The 11155-nt window shown below is 29.7% G+C and overlaps 1 protein-coding gene across 1 annotated transcript in view; it reads right to left on the bottom strand.

Moving 5' to 3' along the window:
* Positions 1–97: 97 nt before the first annotated feature.
* Positions 98–11155, bottom strand: part of LOC111639071 (presenilin-2-like) — a 30317-nt gene continuing 19259 nt past the window's right edge. The window contains exon 10 of the mRNA XM_023384844.1: positions 98–3038. Within this exon, the coding sequence (XP_023240612.1) occupies positions 2934–3038 (105 nt within the window). The 3' untranslated portion in view covers positions 98–2933. The remainder of the gene's footprint in view (positions 3039–11155) is intronic.

Below are 11155 nucleotides of genomic sequence, written 5' to 3'. Positions count from 1 at the left end.
CCATTCCAAAAGATGCGTTCCAGCAGTGTTTCCAGCAATGGCAGGAACGCTGGGAGAAGTGTATACATTACCAAGGAGACTACTTTGAAGGGGATTAGGGTTTTGTACCTCAAAGTCAATAAATTTATTTTTGCCGACCAAAGGTCCGATACTTTTTGAACAGACCTTGTATTTATCTGAAGTTAATGGTAACTAACAATTAGAAGGCAATTCAAAATCACAAAATTATCCCACTTTAAATCATGCATTCGTGTAAATTATTTTATTTAAATCATACTATTGCAAGAATAATATTGAGAGAATACTGCTAGTTTCTTTTTCTAGGGTTTTCTAGAGAAAACCCTAGGAAAGAATTTCTACACTTATATTATTGTAAATGATTGTAAAATTGAAAATAATACACATCTTTTATTATAAAATGTAAACGTATAAACATTTCGGTTTCAAGACATAGAAATAAATACAGCAAACAATGCAGTTCTGATTACAATAACCATCAGCACGTGCCATGTGCATTTCTTATACAAAATTTTTACGCTATCTTCAATCATATTGAAAATATTCTATAAACTTGCTGTTACTACAAAGTAATCATCATACAAAATATATTGCAATATATATTATTTTATATTATTATAATCAAAAAAGTCCAAACTGGAAAAATGAGAGATACAGCCATTCTCATTATCTGAACCTAATTATTCCTGAAAATAATTTGAATACCAGAAAATTTTGTCATTATTTTTTATGGGAAAAATTCTAACTCATTCCTGTTTCATCTGAATAACTCTAACCAATTTCCCCAAATTAAAGCTAGGTTCACATTGGCATACAAACTGCCCTTTTGGCAATTGTTTTACCAGTTCATTAGAAGTAGAAAATTCTCAACTTTTGACAAATCTTGATTTGACCGATCATCTTTTCACACCTAGTATTTAAAATATTTTTGACTGATCATTTTCTAACACACTTTATTTCATGTACTATGGTGCGAACATTTTGCTTTGATTAGTCTTCATTTCATTCTTTTCTAGTGGTTTGTAAGACAGCACGAACCTAGCTTAATTAAACTTGTAAGGAACCAAGTCCGTGCTTTATTTTTAGTTTACTTTTACTTTGCTTTATTATATTTTTTGTTTGGGGCTTATGTTTGGTTAGGACGAAAGTTTCCTCACCCACCACCCTAATGTTCAAAACGAGAAGATAAAAGATTAACCAACTCACCGACGACGAAACGATAGCGCCATAGCTAGCATTGCACTCATGTGCACGCCCGAGTGGCAGAATTGTAAGTCCGCACTGAAGGGGGAGACACCCCAATAGGCTTTCTAGGAACTTGTGTAACCTTAACAAAACATCCCGATAATTGTTAAAGAAATGCTGTAAAAGGTTAACAAAGTACTGTCGAGAAATAAGCTACCAGATAACGAAGAGAAAACAATGTTACGTGTAGATATGTAAATGAGGGGAGTGGCTACAGTAGAACTGTGACGTCACCTCATACTATAAGTACAGTAGCTCAAGTGAAGACAGAAGAGGTGAGCTCCTGAACGGAAAGCGTTGGTCTGCTGGTAGCAGTGAATAGGTGTCGAATAGGAAATCCTAGTAGGAGATTGAAGGTTCGATTTTGGTGATTTGGAAATAGGAAAGTCTTGAGTAGAAGAAAAGGTTCCGAGTATTAATTGAGGTGACGGTTAGGATTGATAGTTATAAGAGAATTTGTATCTAAGTTAAGAATTGGATTTTGTTTTGTCGGAATTCCAAGGGGAATAGTTCTAAGTTAGAATAAGACTTAAGTTTGTCGGGTTGATTTGTGATTTGATTTTGATTAATAAATTTGTTGTTTGTTTATAAATCTTGTACATAGTATTGGTTAAACTTGATTAAACATTTATTATTGAGATTTTTTTGTGACTAACTTTGTCCTTAATTTATTTCGGTGCACGCTAAAAGTCCAGGCCTGGCAACTAACAAACGCGAACCCGCGTAAAGTACCCGTTAGGTCCCGGCTCTAAGAAAAATATCGTTGTAGAGCAACCAATTAAAAATAGTACTTTACAAACTAAAACACTGAAAATTTATTTGTAATATCAACTCATGGTTTTAATGAGAACATTTTAAAAGTTCTGTATAATAGAAAAAATACTAAAACAAAAAAATAAAATAAGCGTGTCTTCATATTCCTTTGAAACTCAACATATGGTAGGGTCAAATTTAAGGCTCTTATCCATCTAAAACCTCAATACCTAATTTAATTAAAAATACTATATGATTTGGTGGCATTTTCAAGGATGTAAGAAAAAGAAGACAATTAACTATACAACTGTCTAGTGGCCTTACAGAAGAGATTTATTTATGCAAGTATTTTTCACATTATATAACTGTCCTCTTCAGGCAATATCATTCACAGAGAACAGAATGCTACTAGTACTAGTAATTGCATAATATGTCTTTTCCATAATGCTGATAGACAGTTGTATTGTTAGTTTTGTAACATTACTTGACGTCTAGTGTTTTTACATTTTATAAAAGGACGTTAAGAAATGCTTTTCTTTAGTATGTTTCTCCTATTACACAAACTTTTAATTGTATATTTGCCTTGGATTTTTGTACCAGTGATAGTAAATAATAATTACACTTAAAATATACTATAAATGCTAATCATCTTATTAACAAATGCTTAATGGTGTCATTGAAGAATATGTTTGCAAGCAGTAATTCAACAAACTTTGCTCAGTACCCTATATTAAAAATTGTATATGAATTGCATTTTCTTTAATATGTAGTAGACAGCAATGAAAATAAACCAACAAGGTAGTGACACTATTGTAACAAACAGTTAAAATAAGCTTTTAAGACTGCACTGACTGAAATTATGTAGTAAAAATACCCAACCTTGAATGTTTTTCCTAGTAAAGCCGTTGGAGAGCACTTTAAGCAATTTCTGCTTTCGTAGGAAACACTTCTACACTACAGCTACTCACCATTGTTGTTTGACTCTTTGTACACATTGTTTTGTACAAATAAAAATGTTTAACCTGAAACAATGCAGAATTGTTGCAATAACTATAAAATATCAGAGGCATCCAATCAAGAAAAATCGATATTATATAAAAATGTAATTAACTATATGGTAAACAACAACAGAACGTGTGCATTCACCATTACTAATGAATCTGAAGAAGTTTATGTCGAAATAGAAAATTATATGGAAAACTTCATCTCTAATTTTTCCGATAACCAGTTTAAAATTGATTTTTGAATGTCACAGTTTTCATTTGAGGTACAGTATGTGATATGCATAAAATTTATGGTGGCAGCCATCTTCACTCCTTTCTTCAGCACTTATGAACCTCACTGCACTAGTGTTAAGGCAGATAACTTAAAATGAAAATAGCTTACTGTAATTGTCTTTTAACAAAGTGGCTTTACTAGGAAATGCACCCTTTATGAGAACATTGATACAAATGGAAACAAGAGAGTTTCTCATACTTCAAGCTTTCAACATTCATTCAACAACATTCAAGCTTGACATTCCGATTTTACAAATGTGTAATGCTAGTATTCCTTAATACAGATATTGTGATAGGTATAATACGCCGCATTGAAATTTGATCAGTTTGCATGACATAACGACTACATTCTTCGGCTATCAACAACATTCTTACAGTCATTATTTCTACTTTCATCACATTAGTTGGCTGAATAAAATTGCATTACAGCTTTGCTTTTTTTATTTTAATTGAATGAACATCATAGATAATGCCTTTTTTATTATTTCGTAAATAAATAAAATGAAAAAACAGCAAATTTTTTTTGTCAACTAATGAGAATGACTAAAGTGGCAACTATGACCAGAAGAGTGTTGTCAACTCCAATCTTACATCATACAAACTGATCAAATTTTACTGCAGAATACTGTACTAAAGAACATTCGCTGTAGCAGAAATTCAGATAGTTTAGTATGGCTTTAATTTTATCTGTTCACTGGAGATACACACGACCCATTTTATCTCTCCATCCTGTCGACCTTTAATTCCCAAAATTAAATAGCATCGATCCCCTAGTAAACAAACCTCCTTGCAAAATTTCAGAAAATTTGGACAAAAAGCACAGGAGTTATTAAGCTTCAAAGAGGGTAAACAAAATCATGCCCCCCACATACACTAATGTCCATACATACAGAAAAAAACCCTCGAATATTTTGCATTTCTGGGCATTTCAAAGACTCGAGTCCAAAGATGTAAAAATCTTAGAGGGTCATTTTTTGACCAATTGCCATACTTTTCCTCTGTTATGTATAACAGCCAGGAAGTAATAATCTACGTTAGCAGTTTATTCAATATATTATGAAATGTCAAAAATTAAAAAAAGTGGATTATCTAAATTCCAACTGGCATTTGGTTTCATCAAATATCAGCTAAAATAATGAATAAGGACTTTTATTAAATATCTTTTAATGGCAAATTGCGATGTAAATATCTTAGGATTCGTAAAAACATAATTTCTAAAAATTTCTAAATATATTCTAAAAGTATTTAGAATATATTTAGGGAAAATATGAATGTAAAATTTCAGACATTGATTGACATATAGTGTTCAAAAAAATTACTATTCAGTGAGAAATTTGTAAGCTTTTGGAAAACTTCTTTGCTGAATGCATAAGGTCCTATGAAATCTTACCTCTTAGATCTCCAGACCTCACTCCCCTGGATTTTTATCTCTGGAGTGCATTGAAGGAACAAGCATATGAGAACAACCCGCATACTCCGGAGGAGCTGAAGACTGCAACCCCAGAATGTGTTCAACAATATTCAGCATTGCGTGCAAACACATCTTCAAGTCTCTGGAGAAGATCTCCAGCATTTACTATAGGATAAACTGCAATATTGTATATAAAACTTCACTTAATCCTTATTTTTTTCCACTACACAGTAACTTTTTAGATACCCTGTGCTTCTGAATCAATAGACATACTGTTATTTCTGTTTTTAGTAGGTAGTTTGTTTTATTGTTAATGAAGGCTTTGAAAAATTTTTCAAAATTAAAAATTCAAACAAAGATTAAAAGTTATTTAATCTCTTAATTAAACTTATTGTTGAATTATATCTACAGTCAAATAATCAAACAAAGAAAAAAATTGAAGTGGCTAAAGTCAAGTCAAATGAAATTTGAATCAAAGTAATTAAATGAAATGAATGTGTGTCACTACCACCACAAGATTCAGATTTTATAAAAATCTAATTTACTGTTAATTTGAAATGTTATAATGACATTAGTGTGTTGTTTCTCGAAACTGTTTCTCATTGTCTCAATTTCTCATCGTTTAACTGGAGTTAGACAAAAAATTTTTAAGGGAAAATTCCTCCTCCTCATATACTGTTTGATAATTTTATTAACTGTTTTTTCTATTTTTTTTTCCCTAACTTTTTAATATTTTATATATTTAAATTATTTGTATAAATAAGACTAATCTAATGGTTTTGTGTTTATTATTTCCTGTATCGTCATTAAAGTTAGGATATCCAGGCACTAAAAACCATATAAATAGTTACATAAACATATAAGCAGTTATAAAAGCCATAAAACATATGAATTATAAGTTATAACTTGTATAATTTTTAGTGCCTAGATGTTGCAGCTTTAATTAAACATCATTTACACAATTGTGATATTTCCATTCATTTGGAATATTTTCATTAATAGTAACTTTTCTAAAAATAGACAGTGTATTTTCACTAATCTAAACTTCTGCTTAATCTGAACTTACTCAGCTGCAATTTTAAAAAATTATAGCCCTATAAATTCCCACTGTCATCCGTCCATCTTTCCTTAATCTCGAGAACAGAGTTAGATACATGGGCGTAGCCAGAGTTTTGTTATGGGGGGCCTAGTGGAGGCCAACCTGACACAAAATTGAATTATTTCAAATTATTGTTCATTATTGGGCACCGAGCAAGCCATTCACCTTTTTTTTTTTAGTATTCAAAACTTTTATTTTAGCTTTAGGTGTTTACAAATCGACTCAACACTTTTTCGGCTGTGATTTCCTGGGGGGCACCAGGTTCCCTGGGAGGGGCCGTGCCCACCCATGCTCCCCCCCTTGCTACGCCCATGGTCAGATAGATGAAATCCAATACCAGATAGGGAAACCTTGGCGGCAGGAGGCCCCGATTAACAATATATGAACTTCTGATGCAAACCAGAAGTCACGTTATTACAATTCAAAACTTTTTCCCTGAAAGCAATTAATAGATGACAGGCACGACTATTGTTAAAGGAAAAGTATGATGTACAAAGGCAAGCCACTACTAATTTGAGGTGGAAAACATATATTTTAAATTAAATAAATTAAAAATATGATTAAAAATTGCAGGCTCAGCATTGTGGCAATGTCGCAATAAATAATTACTCGTTTTTCATTTTTTATTAGTAAATAACCCAGCCAAAAAAACAAAAAAATTATAGATAATTTTCCTAAAAACACGCAGAATTTGTACAATTAATAAATATTACACATTTTAAATGTGTGTGTTTTGTAATCCTTTTCGTCTTTCTTTTATTCCTGCTAATTAAATACCAGATAGGGAAACTTCAAACAATTTTTGTACAATAATTAGTTTGGATTAGCAAGAGCATGATTACTTTAATTATAATCACCTTATACGTGAAATAATTTTACATCTGCAATTTAAATATTAATTGCATAACTTTAGTATGATTTAATATTAATTCAAACAGTTGATTAATTTAATTTCAATTTAATATATTTAGATTACTAAATGTAATAAAAAGTAATCTTGAAAATTTATTTATTATTGGCTGTACAAGATATAATATTTAAAACCTAAGATAAAATATTTGTGGACAACAATTACTTTAAAGGGCTGGATTTGTATGCATGTGTGTGTTTTTAAGTGCTATGATTGCAGCTGTAGCATTTTTCACCTCAACATCAGAGAACTTTCTGTGTTGTTTTTTTCAGTATTGGATATATCCAGAAAGCATATGATCTCTGGTCCAAACTATATGGAGGTGTCCCAGTGCAGTCCCATCATTGCAGCAGCAGCATGTGGCAAGGCATTGTCCTGGAGCAAAAAGCACTCTTTTGGGTAAATTTGGTCTTCTCTTCCTTATGGTCCCATGCACATGGATTTTTAGGAAATTAGCATAGTAAATGCTATTAACTGTCTGTCCACAGGTATGCCAGTGCTGTAGGATCATATCATGTGCATTAAAGAACAGTGCTTTCAGAGAAGTGTCTACGTCATCTATCGTGATAACATGCAAGGTCTTTCTTTCACTTGATGTAATAAAATGCTTTACATACAGTATGGTAATCAAACTGCAGGTTCAGTCACATTGACATACGATGTTCACAAACACCTGCACAATATTACCATGACTACTTTTTAGAAAGAAAAACAGAGGCAGTACCATTACTTTTCAATTAGTCCTCATATATATTCTAAATTTATAATCATAAACTTTTGTACGTGTAAATGAATCAGGATATTTTCACATAGACAGTCATCTCATGTTTCTACAACTTTTCCTCTTTACATAACTTTCCCTGCAAAAATTCCCAGTATAAGGCATCTCCACTTATTGCAATATTTAACTTAAATAATAATAACAAATTAACATTACATTTGGGAGTTATCAATGCATAAAGAATCAATCAGATGGTACTTAATATATTTTGCCAAATTCTTCATTCTACTTCTCATGAGTAAACATTTCAATATTTATTATATTGGATGATCAAAACAATATTTATTATATTGGATGATCAAACGAAATGTTTGATCATCCAATATAATAAATACATACAGCATGTAAATAATTTAGCATTAAATTAAAATAAATAATATTACAGAAAACCCTTTATTTTTTTGTGTTTAATTTTACTATTAATATGAATTTGAAGATTTTGAAGTATGCTTAAAAAACTAATATCAGCTGTCTACAATGGGAACAAATTGACACACACGCATTTAATTAGCCATTGGTTTTTATGTATTATAAAAAATTGCTTGTGTCGATGGGATAAACTATTTTCTTGTGGGCAAAAATAACTTTCAGTGTAAAATTTCAGTTGTAGACTAAAGAATTTTTGTAACTTTTTGAGTGATCTCTTCTTTATTTTAAGGTTAAAACACATTAAAAAGAGGTAGGTAAATCGTTTAATCATTCTAAAATCATTCCAGATATTTTAAATAATTTTGAGAAGCAAATAATGAATTTTTCCTCACTACTTATACAATATTAATATCTATATATTAAGAAAAATAAACAAACACATCTTAAGTAACATATTATCAATAAAATCATTACAAAATTATTATAGATTTAATTTCTAATTAAGAATTTGAAAATTAAAGTTATAAATAGTTAGATTAACTAATTATAAAAAATGCTTTAAAAAGTTTTGGAGACTTATTTTTACACTTTTGTCTTGCCAAAAGACTTACAACTCACTTAGAATCACTTTTTAAGACACATTACACTTGCTTCAGCAATTTTTGCATCATTAGTTGAATGGAGATATAGCAAACATTTTTTGACTAAAGTTTGCTTCAAGTGATTTTTTTTGGCAACTCTTTACAAATCATACTTTTTGTAAAGTTTGTAAGCTTTCATAGTATCTTAAATAAATGATTCTGATGCAGTTGTAAGTCTTATGGCAAGATAAAAGTGTAAAAAGCCTCCAGTTGGAATGTTTTCTATAATCAATTAATGAAAAGTTCATTAACCATTTAGAAGAATCTAACATGAATAACTAACGTATATAATAATTAATAAAGAAATTATTAACAATACAAATTCCTATTATCAAAGAAGAATTTTTAATATATTGTCAAAACTAATATAATGCGTAAATATATTTTTCCTCAATCATTATCATATAAATTACATTAGTTATTAAAAAATGAAATCAACAAAGTTTTAAACGTCAAGGTAACCACAACAAACAACTTCTTAATTCAATTATAAAAGTATAAAAACAATCTCTAAATGTTAATTAATTAAAAGGAAAAAAGTTTGAAGTAGAATTCAAACCAACAATATATTCAACTTGCAACTTTGTAGAATATACGTTAACATTAATTATTCTATTCAAGCTTTAACAATTTGGATTTTTCTGGACTTATTTAGGCAAAACAGTGTTTACTGTGTTGAACAAGAATAATTTACTTTTTATCTGAATATTCTCATTTGATATTCAAATTGATTTTCTATTTACAATGAATAAAATATTTAATTATAAACAAATTTATTACGAAAACTATTTGACATATGAAAATATTACTATCATTCAGTGTTTAAGAAATGCAGTTATTAATTTTCTTATATAGGTATCCTTCATATAACAGTAGTTATGTTCTGAAAAAAAGTGCCATGTTATGCGAATCCATGTTATACGAAACAAAGGACTAATACAAAACATGGGGTTAGGTTCCAAAAGTTAACAAAAGTATACTATTCTTTTTCATTACTAAGAGAAATATGTTTAATAAAGCAATCAATAGCTTATTTCCAATCAACAATTAACTAACAATCACAATTAAAAGTACTGTATTTTGCATTAATATTAATTTTAGTTAAATGAGGGCATTTTTTTTTCACAAAGTATAGTCATCTTCTGAGCTCTTTTGTTGATCTTGATCAGCAATATTTTCATATTTTTTACCATAAAAAATTTTTTATGGATAACAAAATAAAAATACATTATTAATTAATCAAAAATTTGTTCTCGCGGATAGAATTTGTTCAGTTGAGTACCGAGTGAAGTTTTTTTCTCAGAATTTGTGTTTGAGTACTGAGATACCACTGTATTTCATTCCTTATTTTTAAGAATGATTGCTTATCTACAGTTAAAAAAAAGCTTAATAATACTTACCTAAAAATGTTTAAATAAACTTTACTAAATACAAAGATTAATCTATAACAACAAAACATAGTGACAGTCTTAAGGGTTAAAGTCTGAAAGCAACGATAACAACACCTAATTAATAGGAAAGCTAGGACAAGAAAAAAATTGCACTATCAGTTTTCATTAAAGCACAAAAGGCACAAAGAAATGAAAAATTTCGATTTCTAAAATCCATGGGCAAATTTGAAACAGTATACATGAATACTTGAATAAAAAAAATATTGAATACCAGAGTTTGCACTTTAAAGTTGTGAAATTTTGTATGGAAGATTTTTCAAATTCTCAAACCATGTTAGAGTGAAACCAGAAACCATGTTGTACAGGGGATTTCCCCAATTTCCAAACTTGCTATAGAAGTGTCATGTTGTATGAGGGATATCTGTATTCCCCAACTCTAGCAATGACGGCAGAAAAAATAGAAATATACAGAAGTAAGATAAGAGAAGGCTGTTTAAATGCGAGGGATTCCGAGAGCCTACCTTTGGCATGGAAATATTTGGTTAAGAAATTTACTACAAACTCCGACCAGAATTAATACATTGAAGATTTATGTTATTTTTGTTTTATTGTTTTATTTTAATTTTTAAATATTCTTCCACAATTTTTTTCTCTTGTAAAATTTTTATGTTCTATTCATGGAACATTTACGTTCCATTTTAGTTTTCAACCTGAAGATGGCCTATTAATTAGGCTGAAAACGTTTGTTGTTTAAAATTATGTTTATTTCTCAGCAAAAAAGGTGTTTTGTTTCTCTTTATTTAGTTGCTGAGCGCTTTTGATATTGATATCTGTATATCATATTCCATATATAACTTTTGAAATGTTATTACTAATTTAATTAGATATTTTAATTATTAAAAACAAAAAATTGCTAAATATTTTTTAAACTATTTCAAATACTTTAATTATGTATCTGTAATTAGATGTACCGAAAGGCAAAAATCTTGGACAAGAAATATATGTAAGAAGATTATTCTAAAATTACAAGAGATACAGTTAAATTTGATACTTGTTATATATAGATATAAATACTGCAGAATAATTTGATAATTTCTCTCAAACTCAAACTTGCAAATTATTTCAAGTTCACGTATTGACATCAGATTTGTTTGTAATCGGAGATTGATGGGTTTTCCTTCAATGCCAGGGTAGTAAAACTTTATTTCTTTTGCAGGAGAGTGTCAGTAGAACCTGGAGTCACCCCTACTTCTAATGTAA

Source organism: Centruroides sculpturatus, unplaced genomic scaffold (genome assembly GCF_000671375.1).
Source record: "Centruroides sculpturatus isolate CEXI.00-Female unplaced genomic scaffold, Cexi_2.0 scaffold1202, whole genome shotgun sequence".
NCBI lineage: Eukaryota > Metazoa > Arthropoda > Arachnida > Scorpiones > Buthidae > Centruroides > Centruroides sculpturatus.
This window is presented reverse-complemented; position numbering and strand designations above follow the sequence as displayed.